The 26,565-nt window shown below is 47.0% G+C and overlaps 1 protein-coding gene across 1 annotated transcript in view; it reads right to left on the reverse strand.

The window, feature by feature from the left end:
- Nucleotides 1-26,565, reverse strand: part of ARID4B (AT-rich interaction domain 4B) — a gene marked incomplete at its 3' end in the record, with an annotated part of 1,242,797 nt that overhangs the window by 614,534 nt on the left and 601,698 nt on the right. Inside the window, 1 exon segment of the mRNA XM_082250934.1 lies at nucleotides 13,450-13,585. Coding sequence (XP_082107060.1) covers nucleotides 13,450-13,585 — 136 coding nt within the window.

The following is a 26,565-nucleotide window of genomic DNA, read 5'->3' on the forward strand; positions in this document are numbered from 1 at the left end:
AATATAATTTACAAAATGTTGAAAGGTTGCTGGGGCATTGCACAGGCCGAAGGGCATCACCAGATATTCAAAATGCCCAAACCTGGTGTGAAATGCTGTTTTCCACTTCATTACCCTCACGAATACGGACCAAATTATAGGCCCCACGTAAATCTAACTTAGTGAAAATGGAAGCTGATCTCAGTCTTTGGAAAAGTTCTGGTACCAAGGGAAGAGGGCAACGGTTCTTGACCGTGATCTTTTTTAGTTCCCGGTAGTCCACACAGGGGCGGAGAGAGTGGTCCTTTACTTCCACGAAGAAGATTCCTGCCCCTGCTGGGGATGTCGATGGACGAATGAACCCCTTCTTTAGATTTTCATCCACATATTCTTTCAGAGCCTCCAATTCCCGTTCTGACAAAGGGAAGATCCGACCAAATGGAATCTCGGCCCCAGGAAGTAACTTGATCGGGCAGTGGTATGTGCGATGAGGAGGCAGGGTCTCGGCCCCCCGTTTACTAAAAACGTCCAGGTAGCCATGATAAGGCTTAGGCACAGCAGAAAGCAGATCTGTGTCAGAGTCCAAACAGAGCAGGGTACTGGCAGGGCTGAGAGAGACCGGTAAACAGGAGTTTAAGCTGTAATCAGACTGAAACTTGATAGTTTCTGTCATCCAATCGATTTGCGGGTTGTGGGCCTGCAGCTACGGCAATCCCAGGATGACCAGAAATAAAGGGGAAGCAATAGCATCCAGGCTGAGTAGCGCTTTGTGACCTGAAGAAGTGACCATAGGAAGTGGAGGGGTCTCCTGAATCACAGGTCCAGACTTAATATGAGACCCATCTGCAAGAAAAATGGAAAGTCCTTGAGTATTGGTTTGAAGAGGGATGTGTTGTTGGATGGCGAACGTGAGATCAATGAAACAGCTGCACGCTCCAGAATCAATAATTGTGGTGACTGGTATTGTACCTCCCGGGAGCTGAAACGAAACAGGGAGAGCTAAGTGAGTAGCACTGGCAGCAGATGCTGGATAACTTGAAGGAGAGATGGAGAGAAACTTACGTAACTTTGCTGGGCAAGAACGTACGTAATGGCCGGCTTCACCACAGTATAGGCAGAGGTTATTTTTTTGCCGGCGGTGCTGTTCTTTAGCGGTTAGGGTACACCGCATAACTCCAAGCTGCATGGGTTCTGGGGCATCTGGTGTGACGTTAGCAGGAGCCGGGTTGGCTGGAATGGGCCTAGTGGAGGTGACATGAGCCGGAGTTGCGAACCCCGGCATCGTCCAGACCGGGCGGGGGTGCTGGGCAGACCACAAAGTCGGCGCTCTATCTGGATAGCCAGGGAAATCAATGCCTCTAGGGAGTCTGGAACGCCAACTCGGGCTAGCTCATCCTTCAGACCCTCAGATAGGTCTGAACGGAACTGGTGATATAGCGCTGTGTCGTTCCACTGGGTATCAGTGCTCCCCGTCTAAAACCTGCGATGTACTCCTCTACTGCTCTGTGGCCTTGCTGGAGTGCATGAAGAGCAGCTTCCCCTGTGGAAGTACGCTGTGGATCATCGTATAATTGAGCCATGGCACCAAAAAAAGAAGATAAGGAGTCTAGGTGTGGGCTGCGCTTTCAAAGAAGTCAGTGTGCCCAGGACTGGGTTTCATCCAAGAGTAGGGAGATGACAAATCCAACCTTGGTGGCTTCCAAAGAGAAAGTCCAGGGCTGCAGGGAGAAAAAGTTTGCATGCATTACGGAACGCCCTAAATTTGCTCCGATCTCCTGAAAATCGCTCTGGTGTAGGAACCCTGGGTTCAGGTGGTAGCATAACCACTGTTGGTGTCTTCACCAGAGCCTCTGATGGTGAGGATGGATTTTGCTGCGTGCTGAACACCAGGTCGCGGTCCTCAGGGTTGCCCCACCAGGAGGTGAACAAGTCCAGAACCGGAAGCAGATAAGCCGACAGGGATAAGCCGACAGGGATAATGCAGGAGAGTGATCACAGGAACGAGCCAAGGTCAGGGCAGGCAGCAAGCAGACAAAGTAGTGGACAAGCCGGGAGGCCGATCAGGAAGTCAACAGGAAACAGCAGGTTCAGGATCAGGAAGTACAGGTAAAGCTGCAGACAAGACAGCAAAGACACAGTGCTGCTGAGGTGTTAAAATAAGGCAGCCTGTTGCCAATTACTGCAATTAGTCTGCACTAGGTTAACCCTTAAGTGGCAGATTCATGACAGTACTTCAGTGTGCACAGGGAGCGTTCCTAACACTGGCCCCCACACAGTTAGAATCACCCCCTTGGTACACATAACATGTGCATATTTTTAGCACTGATTACTGTAGTAATGTCATTGGTCCCCCCAAAAGTGTCAGTAAGAGGTCCGATCTGTCCACCGCAGTGTCGCAGTCCCGCTAAAAATCGCAGATCGCCGCCATTATTAGTAAAAATAAACAAAAATGACATAAATCTTTCCCCTAGTTTGTAGACACGATACATTTTTGTTATTGGGAATGTTCTATAGCAGAAAGTGAAGTGACTGCTTTTTCAATTGTAGCTATTTTTTTTGTTTAAAGCGCATTATCAAAAAACCGCAGAGGTGATCAAATACCACCAAAAGAAAGCCCTGTTTGTTGGGAAAAAAGGACGTCAATTTTATTTGGGTACAGTGTCGCACGACCGCACAGTTGTCAGTTAAAATAACGCAGTGCCGAATCGCAAAAAATGGCCTGGTTATTAAGGGTGCAAATCCTTCTGGTCCAGAAGTGGTTAATGCTCTTTCGGAGATTACTAATATCCACGTGAGTTTGTCTATGTCGCAATTGCTCCCGATAGACCCGGGGGTGCGAGCCCCGCATAAAGAAAAATGCTCGGTAAATACAGTGAAAGTCAATTCACAACAGGAAAAAAAATGCATGCGGTAAATAAGAGGTTGTCCCGGCATGTGATATTTACCACTTGCCCAATGGGCATTTTTATCCCCTTCCTGACCAGGCCAATTTTCAGCTTTCAGCACTGTTGCACTTTGAATGACAATTGCGCGATCATGCAACACTGTACCCAAACAAAATTTTAATCATTTTTTTTCGTTTTTACACAAATAGAGCTATCTATTGGTCGTATTTATTCACGCTGGGTTTTTTTTTTTTGCTAAATAAATAAAAAAAACACCGAAAATTTTGAAAAAAAAAAAACAGGTAATTTTTCTCCTTCACTCATGTGTGCTGATGAGGCAACACTGATAGGCTGCACCAATGAGGCAGCATACACGAGCACTGATAGGCAACACTGAAGGGCACTGGAACGCGACACAGATAAGTGACATTGATGAGAACACACTGGTGGGCACAGACTGGCAGCAGCAGTGGGCACAGATTGGCGGCAGTGGTGGACGCACTTTTGCAGAAGCTGATTATTGGCTATTTTCTCCTCTCCTCCAAACACAGAGCATGAGAAGGGGCAGGGATGAGAGCTGGTAACCGACTTCTGTTGATATTGTGATCAGCTGTGCTTGGACATGTGATAAAGGGCCGCTGATTGCCTCTTTACCTCAATCTGTGTTCAAACACAGAGCTCGCCAGCCCCCTTGTGACGTCACTGACCCAGCCCGCAGGGAAGAGGTGCTAGATATGGGTCTAGGGTAGCTTTTCGCGGGGACCCCAAGCCATTTTTTTTTAAATGTTGGCGTTGGGGTTCCCTTCAAAACCCATACCAGACCCGAAGGGCCTGATATGGATTGGGGGGACTCCATGCCATTTATTTCTTAAATTTTTCATTGTCTGCCTTTTTTCTTACATTTAGCCGTCAGCGGTAAATCCCGCTGACAGCTGATGACTCATTGGTTGTTAAAGCACATGGCGCTGCCTGCTCCTTAACAACCATGACAGTTACTGGTTGTTAGGGATGCCAGCAGCCGCCTGCTACTTAAAAATCAGCAATTTAAAGCCTGTGTTAACTACTGCTGGCTGTAATTTACCACAAGCTTTCAATACTTAAGTTCCGCATGATTTCATAAAATAAATCATGCAGTATTTTAGTAGCTTTGTTTAGTGAATGGTATAAAAATGGGATTTTTGTACTTACCGTAAAATCCATTTCTCTGAGTCCACCGACGGACGTAGCTGCTGCTTATTCGTAGACGGTTGGGTAATAAGCCCCTCCCACTAGGAGTGACCAGGCAGAGCAAAATGTTTTGACACACCCAGGAGGGTGTACCCCCAGGCTATTACCCTCAGCCTCACGACTGCATTTCCAGTTTAGTTGCAAGCAGTGGAGAATAACCAAAAAAACTGTCAGAGAAATGGCCATGCTGCAACTGGCAACTCTGCCAGTACTTCCAATGGCCTCAATAAACTCAGGGCATAGACTCATTGTCAGTGAAATGGCTGTGCTGCAACTGGCAACTTTGCCAGTACTTCCCATGGCCGCAATGGACTCAGGCCATAGACTAATTCACTGGCCTATAAAAGGACTCTGCTCAGCCTATCAGATTGCTGGATTGTCTTCAGCTCTTCCTGTTTCCTGAGCATTGCTACTTCCTGGATTCCAGTTTGACCCGGCTTGTTCCTGACCTGTCTGCTCTCTCTCCTGGCTTTGACCCCCGGCTTCGTCTGACCATCCCTGCTCCAGTTTGGCTCTCCTGTTATCTGATCTCGGCTTGGCTCACGGACTTGCTTCCTGTCTACCTGCCCTCCAGTACCTGATCTTGGCTTTCCCATGGACTTGTCTGCTTCTGGCCTTCCTGCTATACCTTTGGCCTGCACCTGTTGCAGCTTCCTGCCGAGCCCTGTGTTTGACCCCCGGCCGGTCTTACACCTACTGCCTGGTTGTTCCTGGTTCCTCCTTGGACTGTCTGGTGTATTCCTGCCCAGCACTCTGCTAGAGACCGCCTGTCTACCATCAGGACCCTGCCGACAACCAGTGCTTCTGTGGGCGCTATACCCTCTGTCTCAACCCCAGGGGTGTGCCGCACTCAGCCGCAAGGGGAGCCCTCTCTGCATCTCGGCCTCGGATCAGGTACGTGACAAAAACCCTCAGAAAAAAGAGGGGTGGGAGCTAGGTCCGTCGCTGGACTCAGAGAAATGGATTTTACGGTAAGTACAAAAATCCCATTTTCTCTTTTGTCCACCGACGGACGTAGCTGCTGCTTATTCATAGAGGGTTGGGACGTCCAAAAGCAGTAACCACTGAGGGGTGGGAAAAGAAAAAAAAAAACCAAAAAGGAATGCAATTCCCACGGCTAACATAGCCAACAGTAAAACATAGAGCCCAACAAGTAACAACTGCGGCTCAAAAGTAACAAAACCATAACGGAGGAGCGAAAAATAAATTGCTCCTTACATGGCGGCCTGCAACACCTTGCGGCCAAAGGACGCATCTGCAGACGCCAGCACATCCACTCTGTAAAACTTGGTGAATGTGTGCACGGACGACCAAGTGGCCGCCTTACAAACCTGCAGCACCGATGCTTGATGGCGGAAGGCCCAGGAGGCACTCAACATCCGCGTAGAGTGAGCAGTGACAGGAAAAGGTGGAACCTTGCCCTTAAGAGAATATGCCCTCACCCTCGTCTGTCTGATCCATCAAGAGATGGTCGCTGCAGACGCAGCCTGACCCTTCCGGGTTCCATCCGTATTCACAAACCGAGAGTCCGACCGACGAAAGGACTCAGTAACCTCCAGATTCACTCGCATCGCCCGAACCACATCCAAGTAATGCAAAGCAATTTCCTTGGGATTGGAAGGTTTTGGACAGAGTGACGGGAGCACTAGATCTTCATTCGGATGAAAATCAGAAACAACCTTAGGCAGAAACAACGGATTAGGTCGCAACAAGGTAGGCAAGACAACGCCGCCAGTTCAGACACCCTACCAGCAGAGATGACAGCCGCTAGGAAGGCAACCTTCTGCGACAAGTCAAGCAATGAAATTCTCAAAAGGAGGATGCTGAAGAACCGACAGAACCAAATTAAGGTCCCAAGGAGGCACCGGGGACCTTCAGGGGGGGGAGCCAAATGCCGAACCCCCTGAAGAAAAGTATGAATCAAAGAGTGAGTAGCCAACGGACATTGGAAATACACAGCCAAGGCAGAGACCTGACACTTAAGAGTGCCCAAAGCCAAATGTTGGTCAACCCTTTTCTGCAAAAAAGCCAGGATCCTGCTGACAGCAAAGAACCTGGGATGAAGATGGGATGCCTCAGACCAGGCAATGTACGCTTTCCACGTATGCTGATAGATCTTCTGTGAAGTGGACTTCCTGGCCTTGAGTAAGGTAGGGATCACAGAGTCGGACAGACCCCTGTCCTTCAATACCTTGCTCTCAACAGCCAAGCCGTTAAAGCCAGCGACCGTAAAGCAGGATGGAAGATGGGACCCTGCGACAGAAGATCTTCCCGCAGAGGAAGTGCCCACGGACCTGCCACCCGTAGCCAAATTACGTCGGCGTACCAGGATCTCCCGGGCCAATCTGGTGCCACCAGAATCAACAAAATCCCCTCCAGCTTGACCCTGTGGAGGAGACGAGGCAAGAGATTCAGCAGAGGAAACGCATAAAGGAGCCTGTACTGACTCCAGGGAGCCACGAGGGCATCCATGGCCTCGGCCAGAGGATCTCTGGACCGAAACACAAACTTTGGAACTTTTCTGTTTTCCCTGGAGGCAAACAAATTCACATCTGGGTTTCCCCACCGGAGACACAACTGGTGAAACACTTGCGGATGCAGGGACCACTCTTCCTGATCCAGAGTCTGACGACTCAGGTAATCCGCCTGCCAGTTGTCTACGCTGGAAATGTACACGGCGGACAGGGCCGGAAGGTAAGACTCTGCCCAGAGCTGAATTTCGGCAACCTCCAGAGCCGCCAGGGCACTCCTGGTGCCTCCTTGATGATTGACATATGCCATGGTCGTGACATTGTCCGACTGGATCCGGACTGGACACCCCTGGAGCAGGCTCAACTTGATTGCCCTCAGTCCCAAAACATTGATCGGAAGATTGGATTCCTCCATCGTCCAGGTACCTTGAACGGTTAGAGTGCCCAGCACCCCCTACCCCCCCCCCAACCAGTCAGACAGGCGTCTGTTGTCACAACCGTCCACAACACCGCAAAGAAGGTTTTCCCGTGGAGAAGGTTCGGAGAGCTGAGCCACCAATGCAGGGAGTCCCTGGAGTTCTGACTAAGGCGAATCAGGCTGTCCAGGGACGCGGGGTCCTTGTCTCATTTGACAATAATCTCCTGTTGTTGAAGTCTTGTGTGGGCCTGAGCATAGGGCACAGCCTCGAAAGAGGACACCATCAGGCCCAGCACATGCATCGACGACCTGAGAGACACTAGATTGCAAGCCAACAGAGACAGAAGCGCCTCCTGCAACTTTGCCGGCGGAAGAAACACTGTGAAATAGAGGAACCCTTGATGGGCCTGACAAATGGTAACATGGAGATAGGCATCCTTGATATTGATCAAAGCCAACAGGTCCCCCTAATGCAGGAACGCCACCACTGAACGCAGGGAGTCCATGCAAAACTTCTGAATGCGCAAAAAATGGTTTAACCGTTTGAGGTCCAGGATTGGACGCAATTTGCCCTCCTTCCGGGGGACAGTAAACAGGTTTGAATAAAAACCTTGAAAGCGTTCCTGATGAGGAACTGGGACAATAACACATTCGGTAGACGAAAGAGAAATTGGATTTTTGACTTACTGTAATATTCATTTCCCTGATGTTCATTGACGGACACAGCTCCTGGTATTCATAACCATTGGGTTATACTGTCCCCTACAGGAGTAGGACACTCGGTAGAAAAGAATTCTGGCTACACCCATGGGCAGTCCCAAGGGGTATACTCCCTCTCTTTGATACAGCCACTCAGTTTTGTTGCAAGCAGTGTCAGGAGAATTATAACTCCACAGAGAGGTGGGTTCTGTGTCCGTCAATGAAAATCAGAGAAATGGATTTTACGGTAAGTCAAAAATCCATTTTCTCTTTCATTCATTCACAAATACAGCTCCTGATATTCATAACCATTGGGACGTCCCAAAGCAGTGTTAAACATGAGGGGTGGGCAAAACCCCTGCGGCCTGCAAAACCTTGCGGCCAAAAGAAGCATTCGTAGATCCCAACACATCCATTTTATAAAACTTTGTAAAAGTGTGCACCGATGACCAAGTGGCCACCTTGTAAACCTGCGTCACTGACGCCTGATGACGGAAAGCCCAGGAGGCAATAAGTGCCCTAGTAGAGTGCACCTTGACAGGGAAAGGAGGAACCTGACCTCTGATGGAATAGGTCTGAACCACCGTCTGTCTGATCCATCTGGAAATGGTCACAGAGGAAGCAGACAACCCTTTCTGGAGGCCCATCTGTGAGCATCCAAGACATGCAAGGCAATTTCTTTCTGATGTTTTGGCCTGGGATACAGGAAAGGCAACACAATGTCTTCATTCAAATGAAAATCAGAGACAACCTTTGGAAGGAATGAAAGACAGAGGTGAAGAACCACCTTATGCCTGTGAATCATCACCAGGTAAGGTGAACGACAGGATAACCTGCCAGTTCCGACACCCTGCGCGCAGAGGTTATAACCACTAAAAAAGCCACCTTCTGGAACAGCATAAGCAGGGAAATCCCCCGAATATTTAAGGGAGGCTTCTGTATAGCTGAAATCACCAAATTAAGATCCCAAGGCGGCAACAGAGCCCACACTGGAGGAACCAAATGTCGGACACCCTGAACAAAAATACGCACCAGTGGCCAAAGGTCACCTGGCTCTTGATGGTACTCAAGGCCAATTTCTTTTTGAAGGAAGGTCAAGATCCAAGCCACAGAGAAGGAGTGAGGAAGAACCCCAAAAGACTCACACCACGCAGTGTACGACTTCCATGTACAATGGTACTGTAGATCTTCCTAGAGATAGATTTGCTAGCTTTTAACAGTGTAGGAATCACCGACTCAGACAAACCCCTATCCTGCACACCTGGTGTTCAACAGCCAAGCCATCAAAGCCAGCGACTGTAAAACAGGATGGAAGATGGGTCATTGGGACAGCAGATCCTCCCTGAGAGGAAGCTGCCTAGGAATGTCGGCGACCAGCAGAACCAGATCAGCGTACTAACCCCAGTGAGGCCAGTCCGGAGCCACTAAGATGACTGGAATCTCTTCTGTCTCGATCCTGCATCAAAGTCTTGACAGAAGTTTGAGAGGAGGGAAGATGTAAATTAGATAAAACTGTCCTCATGGGGCCACTAGCGCGTCGGTGGCATCCAGAGGATCCCATGACCGAGCCACAAACCTCTGCACCTTTCTGTTGAGCAGAGATGCCAACAGATCCACCTCGGGGGTGCCCCATCGGAGACACCTCAAGATAAAGGGACCACTCCCCTTCATCCAACGCCTGCCGACTGAGGTAATCCGCCTACTAATTTTCCACCCCCGGGACGTGTACGGTGGAGAGAACTGGAACAAACCATTCTGCCCACCTTAGAATGTCGGCTACCTCCAAAGCCGCCAGGACATGTTTTTGTGCCCCCTTTGTGATGGACATAAGCCACGGCCGTGGCATTTTCCGAATGAATGTGCACTAGACAACCATGAAGACTATCTGTCCAATGATCCAGACCGTCTGATCGCTCGGAGTTCCAAGATATTGATCGGGAGTCTGGACTCTTCAAACGCCCAGATCCCCAAAGCAGAATGCTTGCCGAGGACGCCTCCTCAGCCGGACAGGCTGGCATCCATGGAGACCACTGTCCAATACAAGGGGAGTAATGATTTTCCCAACTGAAGCACCAGAGAACGAAACCTCTATATCAAGGACTCCTTCGTGCCCTGACTCAGCCGGATCCGATTGTCCAGAGACTGCAGAGTCTTATCCCATTTGGTCAGAATTTCCCTTTGCTGGAACCTTGTATGGAACTGTGCAAACGGAACCGCCTTGAAGGTAGACACCATCAGGCCCAACACCCACATGCAAGTCCTGAGGGATGACCATTTGTTGGACAACAGGGGGTGAATTGCAGCCTGCAATTTCTGGAGTTTGTCCAGAGGAAGGCGCACTCTGGCTAAGGCCGAGTCCAGAGTCAGGCCCAAATATCCCAGCTTTGTGGACGGAACCAGAGCAGACTTCTGAAAATTCAGAATCCAGCTGAACTCCGGCAAAGTTCATATTGTGATCTCCAGGTTCTCCACCAGAGCAGAGGGAGACTCCGCTCGCAGAAGGAGATGGTCCAAGTAGCCCAGTACCGCGATCCCCTGTTGGCGTAGTAAAGCTAACACCGGGGATAACACTTTTCTGAAGACCCGAGGAGTAGAGGCGAGACCAAAGGGTAACACCACAAAATGATAATGCTCCTCTCCCACACCAAAGCGGAGAAAATGCTGGTGACTGGCACATATTGGAATGTGAAGTTAGGCATCCTTGATAACGATAGAGGCAAGTAATTCTCCTTGACGCAGTGATGCCACCACCATTTGAATGGATTCCATTCTCAACTTCTGTACCCGCACAAAGTAGTTGAGCGCCTGCTTTTCTTCCTGGGGACTGTGAACAGGTTTGAGTAAAAACCCTGAAAACGTTCCGAAGTCGGAACCGGGACAATCACCCCTTGAAAGAACAGGTCTTATACTGCCCCCAACAGGCCCTGTAAGCGGTCTGGAGACAGGCGCCATTTGTAAGGAAAAAAACGTGCTGGGGAACAAGAGCGAAACTCGATTACTTTGTGAACCCACTTTTCTGGCACCAGGGGAGTCCACGGATTTGTAAACCAGCAAAGACGTCTCCCTACCCCTGATACGGGTGAGGGCGCACCTTCTTCCTGAAGGAGCCATGTCCATGGGTCTGGAGAAGCCGATCTTGGCTTGCCAGACCAAGTTCATTTGGATCCTTAAAAAGGAGCACCTGAAAGGCTTTGAGCACTTATCAGTTGACCCTGAGGGACAAAAAAACTTCTTATGAGCTGAGAAGAAAGGCCCATGTCTATGACAAGGTTCCTTGCCCTTATTAGCCTGCGGAAGAAAGGTACTCTTTCCCCGTGTGAGACCTTGGATGATGTCATCCAGGGTAGCTCCAAACAGGCGATCTTTTTGAAAAGGAAGATCAGTCAAGGCCTTTTTTGAAGTCTGATCCGCAGACCAGCACTTGAGCCAAAAGACACGCTGAAGGACCACTGCCAAAACAGAGGCGCGTGGCTTCCAAAGAGGCATCACAGAGAAGCTGCAGCCCCTGGACCAGCTGGTCCGCCAGCTCAGCAAAGGCAGGGGGGAGCTGTTCCCCCTCCAGGTCACGGCATAAAAGCTTAGCCCACTTGGTCAGAGTTTGTGACACTAGGACAATGGTGAATACTGGTCTCATTGCCGAAGCAGCCAGTGTACATATTGCGACCACAGCCTTCGCCTTCTAGTCAGCCGGATGCTTAAAGGCTGGAGACTCTTCAACCGGAATCATGGTTGCTTTGTTTAATCTGGAAACCAGAAGGTCCGGCACTAGTGGCACAGTCCACTTCTTAAGAGGGGACTCCTCATAAAGGTAACGTCTAGTAAAGCGCTTCGGAACCCCACAGGGATGCTTTTGTTGTCCCTACTCTTTAGCGACAATTTTGCCAAAATAGGCAGGGAAAGGAAACACCTTTGGCGCCCTGGAAGGCTTGTGAGTGCCAAAGTGTACCTGTGCCTCCGTTGCAGCTTCAGCTGTGTCCTCTATCTTTAGGGTCTCACACACAGATACAATCAGTGAATCCACCAGCACCTTGGAAGACTTGGAAGATTCATCCTCACTATCAGAGGATTCCAGGCGCGTGGTTGCAGACCCAGCAGGGTGACCCTGTCTGTGGTGGCCGAATCACATTCAGGATCTGATGAGAAAGATGAGGCAGGGGAAGGCGGGTGGCGTTTTTTGCTAGCCAGTCACCCGAAAGCCACCCCCACCTGGGACACAAGGGTCTCCAGGATCACTGTAAATGCATGGATGGATGATTGGGACCCGGACGTACACACAGCCTCAAAGATGGGATCAGGTGGAAAAATCTGCTTCAAAGACTCCATGAGTCACCAGGGGGACCCCAGAAAATGTGTAAAACACTGCTAAGGGACAACCCCAACCACGCTTGCAGCACCACCTGGTTGCAAGGCACAAAGTACCAAGCGATCATCAGCAGAGGGAGACAACCCCACCAGACTCACCTACCGCAGAAACAAGTGCCTGCAGCCACCAGGATAATGCACTACACATGTGGTGATCAGGAAGTAAAATCATCCAGGAGTCAGCATCAGGGGATGAGGAGAGGCCAACACTGCCGAAATCCCCACAGGGCTCCACTGTCATGGCTGCTGCTATTTTCAAGGCAAACCACAGCAAAATGGCCACCAGACTACACAAACATGGCCACAGCGTATAGGAATACACAGGCTACAACAAAATGGCGGCCATGAGACATACAGGGACCCAGGAGGGAGACCAGGCCTCAAGGACAGTTACAGGCAGGATGTGGGGGCCCTGGCAGGAGCCCCTACCAGGTACATCCCCCCCCCGCACAGTCGATAGTCCAGTCGCCAGCGGAGAACCCCCCTGGCCCCATCGCTAGTAAGAGAGCTGCCCATACTCCAGGAACAGTGGCCAGACTACCCAAACAGCCCCAGCGTATGTGGAGGGGAAGGGGAGGCAGAGGACAGGTGAAGAACTCGGCAAAGGGGGGAAACCCAGGGGTCCGACTGTCCCAAGGAGGGGCCCATGTCCACCCCAAAACCCTCCAGGGGGAGACGTAGGACAGCTACTCACCATACCAGGAACCAGGTAAGCTCGCTCCAGACACAACCCCTCTCCATCGAAATGGGGGGCTGTCGGCCAGGAGGAACGCTGCGACTCGGGCCAAGAACAGGTCGTATGCGACCTCGCGAGGGGTTTAACTCGCAGGCCAGCCCCCGTCGAATGGGGCTATGTCGCGGCCGACCTAGCGTGGAGATGAGGTCTGCGCATGGTTGCTGGGCAGACTGGGGTGACCAATGGATCTAGATTATCCAACCTGTCGCCCAGTCCGGCAGTTGATTGTAGATTTCACAGGAAAAATCCAGGAGAAAAAATTTGTCTAAAAATAAAAAAACTTTGCCAGGACCAAAGATCCCAGCAAGGAACTAGGTCCTTACTCCTGACAAGGCAGAAAAAAACTGAGCGGCTATAGCAGAGAGAGTGAGTATACCCCCCTGAGACTGCCCATGGGTGTAGCCAGAAATCTTTTCTGCCTAGTATCCTACTCCTGTAGGGGGCAGTATAACCAATAATATGCCAATGAATACCAGGAGCTGTGTCCGTCAATGAATGAAAGAGAAAAGGTAGGGAATATTTAAATGTCTGTTTTCTGTAGCTTTTTCCGTTAATCAAGCCTCTCATCTCAAAGATTCTACATCACCTTTATTTCAAGGACGTTTCCTATATTTGTTTGATTTGTCTTCTTAGAGCTAAAAACGTTAAACAAAGAATACAAAAAAAACATACCAGTGCAGGAACCCACAGGTTTATTTTTTCTTCGGTGCTCAAGGAAGCACAGACAACCTTTCCCAGAAGCTTGTCTCCAGTTTTAGCTTTGTCATCATCTTCATCACTGGATGAGGTGGATGATTCATCTTCTGGACTGCAATGTCAAAATATACTTTAAGAAAATATATATGTGCTACAGCATGCAATGTGGATTTATCAGAAAATCTAAAAAATCTGTTATATATACATGAATCATTGAAAGGGCCATCCTAAAAACAAGAAAATAAATATTCAAAACATATTATGATGAAAATGTTAAAATGTAATTTAGACTCACAATCTCAAAAGAAAAATATTTTCTTAAACATGGGTTTAAGAAAATATACTGCATTTACATCACACTGGGCCTGGAAGCACTCTTATTTCTTATGCTGATCCTGTACTAAGGAAAGAGGAGATATGACCTAAAAAAAAATACTCCAACTTTTAAAGCAAGGGTAATAGAGAATTGTATGGTTCAATTTGTGTGGATCATGTTTAATATCACTGCTCTAAAAAATATAAAACAGATAAAAATAACTAGCATAACCTCATTTAGTCTAATTTACTTATCTTAGCATTGCAAAAATCAGACCACAGGTGATCATAGACTTTAGATCCTATTGTTTTGAGGTGCAAGAGAGAAGCAAATGAGACATGTTTAAAAAAACCGGGTGGGCATGCTGGGTCAGTGAAATCACAAGGGGCTGCCCAGTGACATCACCCCTTAGTTAATTTAGTGGCAGGAGCCGGCCGTAGCTGTCAGATGCCAGGAGCTGAGCTTTTTTTTTTGTTTTTTTTGGGGAGAATGAGTAGGGATACTATGTACACCATACTCATTCAAATGGGGGGGGGCTGGGATCTGGGGGCACCCTTCTTAAAGAGGGCTTCCAGATTCGGTAAGCATCCCATCTGCAGACCCCCACAACCACCAACCAGCGTTGTGGCGAAGAGGCCCTTGTCTCCATCAAAGAACTCCCCGTGTGGAGGGCATGTGGCCTGGTATGGTTCAGGATGGGGAAGAGGGGGGTTTGCTCGTACCCCCCCCCCCTTTTCTGACCTGCAGGGCTGTATGCTCGGATTAGGGATTAGGGTCCTGTATGGATTTTCGAGGGGACACCACACCATTTTTAAAAGAGTTTGGCATGGGGGTTACCCTCAAAATCCATACCATCTATAAACAAGTATATTGTGCAAAACACTGTAAAAGGTGTTATAAAAAGAAAGGAACCTATGCCGAGGTCAGGTTGGGTTTCTGTGGTAAGGAGCCCTTGTAGAATGCTACCTGGGGTTTCCCAGGGCGCAGAGTCTAAGCCCCAGCTTGCTTCTTCACCAGGGTCCCTGCACTGCAGGAAGGAGGTAAAAATTACACAGACAGGAAACTACAGGCTAAACTGTGACAAGATCCAGTGCCCAAAGCAAATATTACAGGCAGCCCCATAGTGGAGTCTAGGTATGGTCCTTAACCGGTTGCCGACCGCCGCAAGTACATATACTGCGGCGGTCAGCCCCGGCCAGGCAAAGTGACGTACCGGTACGTCACTAGCCTGGGAGCCAATAGCGGGCGAGCGGGCGCCGCTGGAGGAGCGCTCCTGCCTCAGCTTGTTCACGGACAACTCCGTGCGTGTGACCGGCGGACCCGATGTCCGCCAGTCACTCGCGATCGTCTGCTGTTAAGGGAGAAAGGCAGGCGGCTAATTTAAACAAAGCCGCCTGTCATTCTTCCCTGTGTAAAAGCACAGATCTAACGGTCCTGCTATGTAGGACCGTTGATCTGTGCTGTTACACACACAGCCAAATCCCTGCACAGTTAGAAACACGCCCCTAGGGACACACTTAACCCCTCCTTCTTTAATAAAGTTAACCCCTTCCCTGCCAGTGTCATTTTTACAGTAACAGTGCATATATATAGCACTGATTACTGTAGTAATGTCACTGGTACCCCCATAAGTGTCAAATGTCAGTCAAGGGTTCGATCTGTCCGCCGCAATATCGCAGTCCCGCAAAAAAAAAAAAATCGCAGATCGCCGCCATTACTCGTTAAAAATAAAACAACAAAAATGACAAAAATCTTTCCCTTAGTTAGTAAACGCAATAACTTTTGCGCAAACCAATCAAAATACGCTTATTGTGATTTTTTTTTACCAAACATAGGTAGCAGAAAACAAATTGGCCAAAAATTTAAAAAAATTTTGATTTTTACATTTTTTTGGGGGGGAATTTCATATAAAAAAATTTAAAAAATACTGTTATTTTTGAAAATTGTTGCTCTTTTTTTGATTATAGCGCATGATCAAAAAATTGCACAGGTGATCAAATACCACCAAAAGAAATCTCTATTTGTGGGAAAAAAAGGACGTCAAATTCGTACAGCGTCGCACGACCGCGCAATTGTCCATTAATATCACGCAGTGCCGAATCGCAAAATACCCCCTGGTCAGGAAGGGGGTAAAATCTTCTGGGGCTTAAGTGGTTAAGGTACATACCAAGGGTAACTGATCCAAAAAATGCAACATAGCACAAGGCAATGAGCTGTTAGATCTTACTAGAAGCTTTATAGAAATAATAAATGAATGGTTTAACCAACCGGACCATAGACAAAAGATGTCCTCGATTGGCAGTAGAATACTGAGGTTATAAGTTATATAGTTAGTCTGGTTAAAAAAGACACAAAGTCCATCTAGTTCTACTAATAAAAAGGGGAAAACAAAACAAAACAAATAATATATATATTTTTTTTACAATCCCATACCCACAGTTGATCCAGAGGAAGGCAATAAATCCCAGCAAAGCATGATCAAATTTGCTCCAACAGGGGAAACAAATTCCCGAAGAGGCAATCAGGCGATCCCTGGATTAACTTTATCTATAAAAATGAGTAATGTTATGTACATTTAGGAAAGAATTCAGGTCTTTTTTAAAACAATCTAGTGAGCTAGACAGAACCAGCTCTTGAGGGAGTGTATTCCACATTTTTACAACTCAGATGTGAAGAGTGCCCCCTTGTCCGCTGTGATGACCTTAAAGTGAATAACTCAACACCATGTTCACTATATAGACCACTTATTTGTACATGTTGATCATATCCCCCTTAATCTCTTCTCAAGAGAGAATGCATTCACTTCCTCTAATCTTTCCCCATAGCGGAGCTCCTCCATGCCTCTTACCAGTTTGGTTGCCCTTCTTTGCACTTCTCCAGTTCCCCTATATCCTTTTTGTGAACTGGTGCCCAAAACTGAATTGCATATTCTAGATGAGGTCTTACTAATAAATTGTAAAGGGCAAAATGATGTCTCTCTCTCTGGATTCTAAACCTCTCTTAATACAAGAAAGGATTTTTCTCACTTTGGAAACCGCGGCTTGGCATTGCATGCTATTATTAAAGTGTTACTAAACCCACAACAGTAAAATCAGTTTGTATATGCAGTATAGCATGCTTTTTATACTCACTGTGGCACCTAAGAGATTTATCCTCCGCATTGTGTAAAAAGGCTGTTTGATCCTGTCTTCTCTGATCCTCCCCTTCTTCCAATATCCCCTAATAACTTCCTGATAACACTGGGTCTATGGAGTCAGACTGCACAGGCTTAGTTTTGCTAGAGAGGGTTTTTTTTTTTTGTTTTTTATTGAAAGGGTGCATGTGATCAGCACAGGGCCAATCAGCACTGTCTAGACAATGGATAAGGGGTCTTGCAGCCTTTTAGGATAGTCAGAAAACTCTTGCTGATGAGAAAAGGTATTTAGCAGTTTATACAGTGCCTTGCGAAAGTATTCAGCCCCCTTGAACTTTGCGACCTTTTGCCACATTTCAGGCTTCAAACAAAGATATACGTAAAACTGTAATTTTTTGTGAAGAATCAACAACAAGTGGGACACAATCATGAAGTGGAATGAAATTTATTGGATATTTCAAACTTTGTTAACAAATAAAAAACTGAAAAATTGGGCGTGACAAATTATTCAGCCCCTTTACTTTCAGTGCAGCAAACTCTCTCCAGGAGTTCAGTGAGGATCTCTGAATGATCCAATGTTGACCTAAATGACTAATGATGATAAATAGAATCCACCTGTGTGTAATCAAGTCTCCGTATAAATGCACCTGCACTGTGATAGTCTCAGAGGTCTATTTAAAGCGTAGAGCATCATGAAGAACAAGGAACACACCAGGCAGGTCCGAGATACTGTTGTGGAGAAGTTTAAAGCCGGATTTGGATACAAAAAGATTTCCCAAGCTTTAAACATCCCAAGGAGCACTGTGCAAGCGATAATATTGAAATGGAAGGAGTATCAGACCACTGCAAATCTACGAAGACCTGGCCGTCCCTCTAAACTTTCAGCTCATACAAGGAGAAGACTGATCAGAGATGCAGCCAAGAGGCCCATGATCACTCTGGATGAACTGCAGAGATCTACAGCTGAGGTGGGAGACTCTGTCCATAGGACAACAATCAGTAGTATAATGCACAAATCTGGCCTTTATGGAAGAGTGGCAAGAAGAAAGCCATTTCTTAAAGATATCCATAAAAAAGTGTTGTTTAAAGTTTGCCACAAGCCACCTGGGAGACACACCAAACATGTGGAAGAATGTGCTCTGGTCAGATGAAACCAAAATCTAACTTTTTGGCAACAATGCAAAACGTAATGTTTGGCGTAAAAGCAACACAGCTCATCACCCTGAACACACCATCCCCACTGTCAAACATGGTGGTGGCAGCATCATGGTTTGGGCCTGCTTTTCTTCAGCAGGGACAAGGAAGATGGTTAAAATTGATGGGAAGATGGATGGAGCCAAATACAGGACCATTCTGGAAGAAAACCTGATGGAGTCTGCAAAAGACCTGAGACTGGGACGGAGATTTGTCTTCCAACAAGACAATGATACAAAACATAAAGCCACATCTACAATGGAATGGTTCACAAATAAACATATCCAGGTGTTAGAATGGCCAAGTCAAAGTCCAGAACTGAATCCAATCGAGAATCTGTGGAAAGAACTGAAAACTGCTGTTCACAAACGCTCTCCATCCAACCTCACTGAGCTCGAGCTGTTTTGCAAGGAGGAATGGGCAAAAATTTAAGTCTCTCGATGTGTAAAACTGATAGAGACATACCCCAAGCGACTTGAAGCTGTAATCGCAGCAAAAGGTGGCACTACAAAGTATTAACTTAAGGGGGCTGAATAATTTGGCACGCCCAATTTTTCGTTTTTTTATTTGTTAAAAAAGTTTGAAATATCCAATAAATTTCGTTCTACTTCATGATTGTGTCCCACTTGTTGTTGATTCTTCACAAAAAATTACAGTTTTATATCTTTATGTTTGAAGCCTGAAATGTGGCAAAATGTCGAAAAGTACAAGGGGGCCTGAATACTTTCGCAGGGCACTGTATTTACTAAAATAATTGCATTTCCATGTTTTGTGTACTGTGGGAGACCAGATACAGTGAATGCAGGGTCCTGGGTTTAGTAACACTTTAAGCTTATGATCTACCAGAACACCCAGATTCTTCTCCAACATTGATACCCCCAGTTTTACTCCCCCTAGTATGTATGATGCATGCATATTCTTAGCTCCTAAGTGCATAACTTTACATTTATCTACATTAAACCCCATTTGCCACATAGTTGCACAATTGAACAGTGCATTGAGGTTGGCTTGTAAGTTGGAGACATCCTGTAAGAACTTTATTTCACTGCATAGCTTGGTGTCATCATAACTACAGCAATATGCCATAACCCTGGTATTGTTTTTTTCAGCCAGCGACATTAGGTGTCCCCCACCAGACACATAGGAGGTGAAACACCTCCGGGTGCAAGGACCACTCCCCCTGATCCAACACCTGATGATTCTGGTAATCCGCCTGCCACTTCTCCACACCTGGGATGTGCACAGCAGAGAGCTGGAACAAACTTTTCTGCCCAATCCAGGATCTCGGCCACCTCCAGGGCCACCAAGACACTCTTGGTGCCCCCTTGATGATTGATGTATGCCACGGCCATGGCATTGTCTGATTGAATCTGGACCGGACAACCTTGCAGACGAGTTGTCCAATGACTCAGGCAAAGCTTTATCGCTCTGAGCTCCAAAATATTTGTCGACAGCTTGGACTCTTCCACTGTCCAGGATCCCTGGGCGCAGAGCTTCCCCAGCCTAACAGGCTGATGCCCGTGGTTGCCACCATCTAATACAATGGAAGGAAGGACTTGTCTTGGCATAGTGCTGACAAGTGAAACAATTATAGAAGAGCAGACTTTTTGTTGCGGCTCAACTGAATCAAAGTGTCCAAGGATTTTGGATCCTTGTTCCACTTTACGAGAATCTCCCTTTGTAAGGGTCTCATGTGGAACTGAGCAAATAGAACCGCCTCGAAGGTTAATACCATCAGACCCAAGGCCCGCATGCAACCGGATCGCCCCCTGCAACTGTTGCAACTTGTGCGGGGGAAGAAAGGCCCTCGCCAAAGTGGAATCCAGAGTCAGGCCCAGATAATCCAGTCTCATTAAATTGATGTTCCAACCGAACTCTTGCAGTGTTTGCACAGTGATCGTCAAGTTGCCCAACAGGGCTGAGGGAGAGTCCCCCCTCAATAGGAGATCGTCCAGGTACCGCAGTACCTAAATCCCCCCGTTGGCGCAGTAATGCCAACACCAGGGCAAGCACCTTGGTAAAGACCGTGGAGGCGAAGGCGAGACCAAACGGTAACGCTGCAAATTGATAATGCTCCTCTCCTATAGCGAAGCGAAGAACACGCTGGTGTCCAGCATAGATAGGGATGTGTAGATATGCGTCCTTGATAGCTATGGAGGCCAAAAAGTCTTCCTGTTGTAGGGACACCACTACCGTGCTAATGGACTCCATTCAAAACTTCTGTACCCACAACAAAGCGGTTTAGAACCTTGAGGTCCAAGATTGGGCGCACTTTGCCTTCCTTCCTGGGCACAGTAAACAAGTTTGAATAAAACCCTTAAAAGCGTTCCTGAGAGGGAACTGGCACAATCTCCCCTTGCGACAGCAGATCTTGTACCGCCTCTCTTAGATCCCTTAAATGGTCTGGAGATAGGTGCTGATTGGACGGTAAGAACCTGTCCGACGGTCGAGACCGGAACTCGATCTTGTAGCCTGATCGGATCAGTTCATGAACCCATTGGTCCTGAAACAAGGAAGTCCATGGTTCCGGAAAGAAGAAAAGACGTCCCCCCACCCCAGAAATGGGTGAGGGTGCCCCCTTATGCAGACAAGGATTTGTCTGCAGATCCAGATTGGCCTGTCTTCGGTTTACCTGACCATGTCTTCTTGGAACCCCCAGAAGACCTGAATGGCTTTCCTTTTTCCTGCGACCCGGAGGCACGAAAAAGCCGCCTATGAGCAGTAAAAGAAGGCCACGGTCTAGTATGTGGTGCCTTGCCCTTAGAGGATTGAGGGAGAAGAGTACTCTTCCCACCCGTAAGGCCTTTGATCAGCTCATCTAGGGAGGATCCAAACAACCTCTCCCCCGTAAATGGAAGGCCAGAAAGAGCTTTTTTTGGAAGCCTGGTCCGCAAACTGGCTCTTTAACCACACCATGCATCTAATAGCAATCCCCACAGCAGACACTCTGGCCACCAGGGGAGCTGCATCCAGTGACTCATCACATATATATAGCAGGGCTTGAGCCATTTGATCCATAAGCTTAATCGGCCACCGGGGAGAGCTGTTTGGTTTCCATGACACCTTTAAGTAATTTCACCCATTCATTGACAGTCTGTGACACCAGGGTGGTCACAAATATTGGTTTCAATATTGAGCACGCTTAATGGGGACGGTACAGCTCTTTTGGGGAGAAAGATGGCCACCAAGTTGGAGGGGCTTTTAAACTAGGAGACGGGGGGGAGGGCTCAGAAGTAGAGTCAGTCAGGAGGGAGCAAAGGACTGAAGGCAGTTGTAGAGTCAGCAGCGACAGTAGGTCCATAACGTCAATTGGTAGGTCTTTGCGGGAAATCCTCAGACCAAACAGGAATAAACATAACCACCAATCCCGTTTAACTTCTGTAAAACTAAGAGGGGTATATACTAATGCCAGGAGCCTAGCTAATAAAATGGATGAGTTGGAAATGTTAGTACATGAGGATGACATAGACCTTGTGGGAATAACGGAGACTTGGTTTGACCCCTCACATGACTGGCTGGCCAATATCAAAGGATATTCGGTTTTCCGGAAGGACAGGGTAGGAAAAAGAGGGGGGGTATGTCTCTATGTCAAGAACAATGTAAGGGTGATAGAGAGGAGTGACATTACGGAAGGGATGAGCATGGATTTAGAATCTGTGTGGGTAGAACTCCATAGGGAAGGAGAAAAGGGAAAAGTAATTGTGGGGGTTTGCTATAGGACACCTAAACAAGGGGAGGAGGTAGAGCTGGAATTTTTAGCACTATTGGGTAAAGTGGCAAAACTGGGATCAGTCCTCATATTGGGGGACTTCAATTATCCCGACATTGACTGGGAAGAGGGGACTACACACTCACAGAAGGCCAGTCTATTCACGGAAACCTTACAGGATAATTACATGTCACAGTTGGTGGACTCTCCGACTAGGGAAAACGCAGTCCTGGATCTATTGATCACTAATGACCCAGACCTAATCTCGGAGGTAGGAGTCCAGGACTACCTGGGCTCTAGCGATCACAGGATGATCACATTTAGTGTAAATAACAATATAACAAGGCAAGTGGGGAACATAAGAACCCTAAACTTCAGAAGGGCAAACTTTCCAAAATTGTACTCATTGATGGAAAGGGTAAACTGGGACCAAACCCTGGGATCACTGACCACAGAGGAAAAATGGGAATGCTTTAGGAACATATTAAGCAAATGCATCTTGCAGTGCATTCCTATGGGAAATAAATTTAGAAGAGACAAAGCCAAACCTGGATGGCTAAACTGTAGCGTTAAAAAACTTATTAGGGGAAAAAAATTGGCCTTCAAGAAATATAAAGCAGAGGGCATAGTATTGGCTTTCGAGCAATACAAGGAGGCAAATAAGAAAAGTAAACACGAAATTAAGATGGCTAAAATCAACTTTGAGAGACAAATAGCGGAGGATAGTAAAAAAAAAAACAAAGAAATTCTTTAAATATATCAACAGCAAAAAAAACTAGGGCAGAGCATATTGCACACATAATTAACGATGATGGGAGGATGGTTACAGAGGACACTGAAAAAGCAACCGTGCTGAATGCTTTTTTCACGACAGTCTTTACACAGGAAACGGAGGGGTACATTGACCATGACTGTATGGTTAGTAGTAATACACAGGACTTGCTACTATGGCTAACAGAGGGTGAAATCAGGGAAAGGCTGGATAAACTTAACACAAACAAATCACCGGGCCCGGATGGCGTACATCCGAGAGTATTCAAGGAACTCAGTAAGGTTATATCTAGACCACTGTTCCTGATGTTTGCTGACAGTATTAGGACAGGAGATGTACCAGGGGATTGGAGGAAAGCGAACGCGATTCTGATATTCAAAAAGGGTCAGAGGCATATACCGGGAAATTATAGGCCTGTCAGTTTGACATCAATAGTATGTAAACTTCTGGAGGGGATGATAAGGGACTATTTAGTAGAGTTTACTAAAGACAACATCATCAGCAGTAATCAGCACGGGTTTACAAATGGGCGTTCTTGTCAAACCAATCTCTTAACATTCTACAAGGAGGTGAGCTGTGAGCTAGATAGGGGCAGACCAGTGGATGTGGTGTACTTGGATTTCGCTAAGGCGTTTGATACAGTTCCCCATAAGCGCTTAATTTATAAAATAAGGTCTGCAGGTATCGACAGCAGGGTTTGCTCTTGGATACGGAACTGGCTAAAAAGGGCGCGTCCAAAGGGTGGTAATAAACAGCGCATACTCAGACTGGTCTGAGGTAGTAAGCGGGGTCCCCCAAGGCTCAGTCCTGGGACCAACCTTGTTCAATTTATTCATAAACAGCATTGAGGTCGGGATCAGGAGTTCGATATATCAGTTTTTGCAGATGACACAAAATTGGCCAGGGCAATAACTGCACAGCATGAAGCAGATATCCTACAGAATGACCTGGACAAAATAACGGAGTGGGCAACAACTTGGCAAATGAGGTTTAATGTGGAGAAGTGTAAGGTTTTGCACTTGGGGACTAGAAATATAAAAGCCCAATACATGTTAGGAGGGGAACCCTTGGGGGAATCAAAAATGGAGAAAGATCTGGGAGTCTTGGTTGATGATAGATTAGGCAATAGCATGCAATGTCAAGCGGCAGCTGCCAAAGCCAGCAGAATATTAGCATGCATAAAGAAAGGGATGTATTCCAGAGCTAAGACTATAATCCTTCCACTTTATAAAACTGTGGTCCGAACACATCTGGAGTATTCTGTCCAGTTCTGGTCACCAGTCCTCAGGATGGATGTGTTGGAGCTGGAGAGAGTCCAGAGAAGGGCAACTAAACTGATTAGGGGATTGGAGGACCTTAATTATGAAGAGCGTCTGCAATCGCTTGATTTATTCTCCCTGGAGAAGAGACGCCTGAGGGGGGACATGATAGCAATTTACAAATATCTCATTGGGGATCTCAGCTTAGAAAAAAAGCTATTCAGTCGAAGGGATTGCATGAGGACTAGAGGGCATACAATGCGATTGGAGGAGAAGCGTTTTAACCTCAGGCAACGTGGGGTGTTCTTTACTGTTAGGGCTACAAGATTGTGGAATTCTCTACCACAAGAGGTGGCATACAAGGTTTCTCGCACTGAAACTGTAAGTGCTTCCATCAATGCGCTTTCCCGTGCGACGGCTGACGAGGACATGTTCTCTTCGCCATCAGAATGCGATGACACAGAGCCACCAGGGTGGGGTGCATCTGCGGCGGCCATATCTGCCTCAGAATCTGAAGATATTACAGAGGCAAAGGGCACTTACGTCTAGCGTTACTTTTTAACACTAAATCCACTTTTGACAACAGGCTCTCCAAAACTGCTGTAAAAGCCAACAGGGGCTGCGATCCAGAGGGTTCCACAGCCGTACTGAGGGGGTATGTAGGTGAAATCTTGTCCTTGGACTCCATTTATACTGAAAATAAAAAGATGCAGTGTCACTTTAAAAAAGTTCCACTAGCAGTATAGCAGTCCCAGCCTAACACAGTCTGTCAGCAGTGTGAGTGAGGAATACCTACAACGGACCTCAAAAACATAACCAAACCGATCAGGAGGCTTTCAGGAATGTTATGTGCAGCAGAAGGAACCTTCTGATACAGGAAATAGAAAAGCACCTGGGTCATGCCTAGAGTTGTTAGTGTCTCCCCTTGCTGTCCAGCGATCGTGGACTATAAGAAAATGGCCGCCCCTTGCATTCCTATGGGGAACTATCTAAAAATGGCTGTACATGCATTGAAATGAAGAAAAATTTTAATGCAGAGCAAAAAGTCTACAGCAAAATGATGGTCCCCACAGCACACCATGCGGTCTCCAGGACCCCCCGGGGGGGTCAGCAGACAAAAGGCATCGGAGGGTGCCCAGATGTAGACCCCACCAGGAAACCCCCCCACACAGAACAGCAGCAGTGGCTGCAATATCTCTGCCCCCCAGAGGTAGGAACCTGCTTTGGGAGGGGGGACAGCAGAGGGGGGCCTGGTATACCCGAGAGGCCAGGGAAACCGAGGGATACCTGAGGGTCCGACTATTCCATGGACGGGGCCCACGTCCACCCCGAGACCGCGAGAAAATTGGGGGGACACTTACTCACCATACGACGATATCAGGTGGGTGCCGCTCCAAACAGACTACTTCCCACCCGGGGTGGGGGTGCTGCCAGCAAGGAGGTACGCTGCGACTCAGGGCTAGTCCCCATACAATGGGGCTCTGTCGTGGCGAGGCCTAGTGCTAGACTATAACCTGCGCACACTCGCTGGCCAGGCTGGGAGACCTTAAGGATCTAGAATATCCAGTCCAAAACCCAGCCGACTGTTGATTGTAGTTCTCCAGGAACTCTACTAAATTACATAAAAGGTTCCCAAAAATTAACAGCTAAGACTGAAGTCCCAGCAGGGAACTAAGTCCTATTCCTAAACTAGGCAGAAACAAACTGAGGGCTGTAGCAGAGTGTGTGGGGTTATGCCTGCAGGGACTGCCCTATAGGCATGGTAAAGCTTTTTCCTGCCTAGTGTCCTACTCCTGTGGGAGGCAGCATAACCTAATGGTCAAGAAGATATGAAGCTGCGTCTAACAATGAACAATAGAGAAAAAAGTTTTCAAGGGAAAGTGCAAAAATAAAAAAAAATAAAACTTAATGAAATAAATAATAATAAAAAAAAAGAAAGCGCCCCTGTCCCCCCACGCAGTGGTGAACACATATGTAGGTCACGCCTACATATGTAAACGGTGTTCAAACCGCACATGTTAGAGATCATCGTGAACGTCAGAGCGAGAGTAATAATTCTAGCACTAGACCTCCTCTCTAACTCTAAACCTGTAGAAATATTGAAAAGTGTGACCATTGGAGATTTTTCAGTACAATCATTTTAAAGTATGACATGTTGGAGTATCTATTTACTTGACGCAATGTCAACTTTCATATTTTACAAAAAAATAATTTTTTTTTTTTTTTCATTTTGCTATTTTTTAAAGTGTATGTTTTCCAAAAAATTGAAAAACTGCTGGTGTGACAAATTGCAACGATTGTCATTTTATTCTTTAGCGTTCCCTGCAAGAAAAAAAAAATATATACTGTATATTTATATATATATATATATATATATATATACATACAGTGGGTACGGAAAGTATTCAGACCCCCTTAAATTTTTCACTCTGTTATATTGCAGCCATTTGCTAAAATCATTTAGGTTCATTCTTCTTCCTCATGAATGTACACATAGCACCCCATACTGACAGAAAAACACAGAATTGTTGACATTGTTGCAGATTTATTAAAAAAGAAAAACTGAAATATCACATGGTCCTAAGTATTCAGACCCTTTGCTCAGTATTTAGTAGAAGCCCCCTTTTGATCTAATACAGCCAGGAGTCTTTTGGGGAAAGATGCAACAAGTCTTTCACACCTGGATTTGGGGATCCTCTGCCATTCCTC

This window comes from Pelophylax lessonae, assembly GCF_965119305.1.
Source record: "Pelophylax lessonae genome assembly, chromosome: 3".
NCBI lineage: Eukaryota > Metazoa > Chordata > Amphibia > Anura > Ranidae > Pelophylax > Pelophylax lessonae.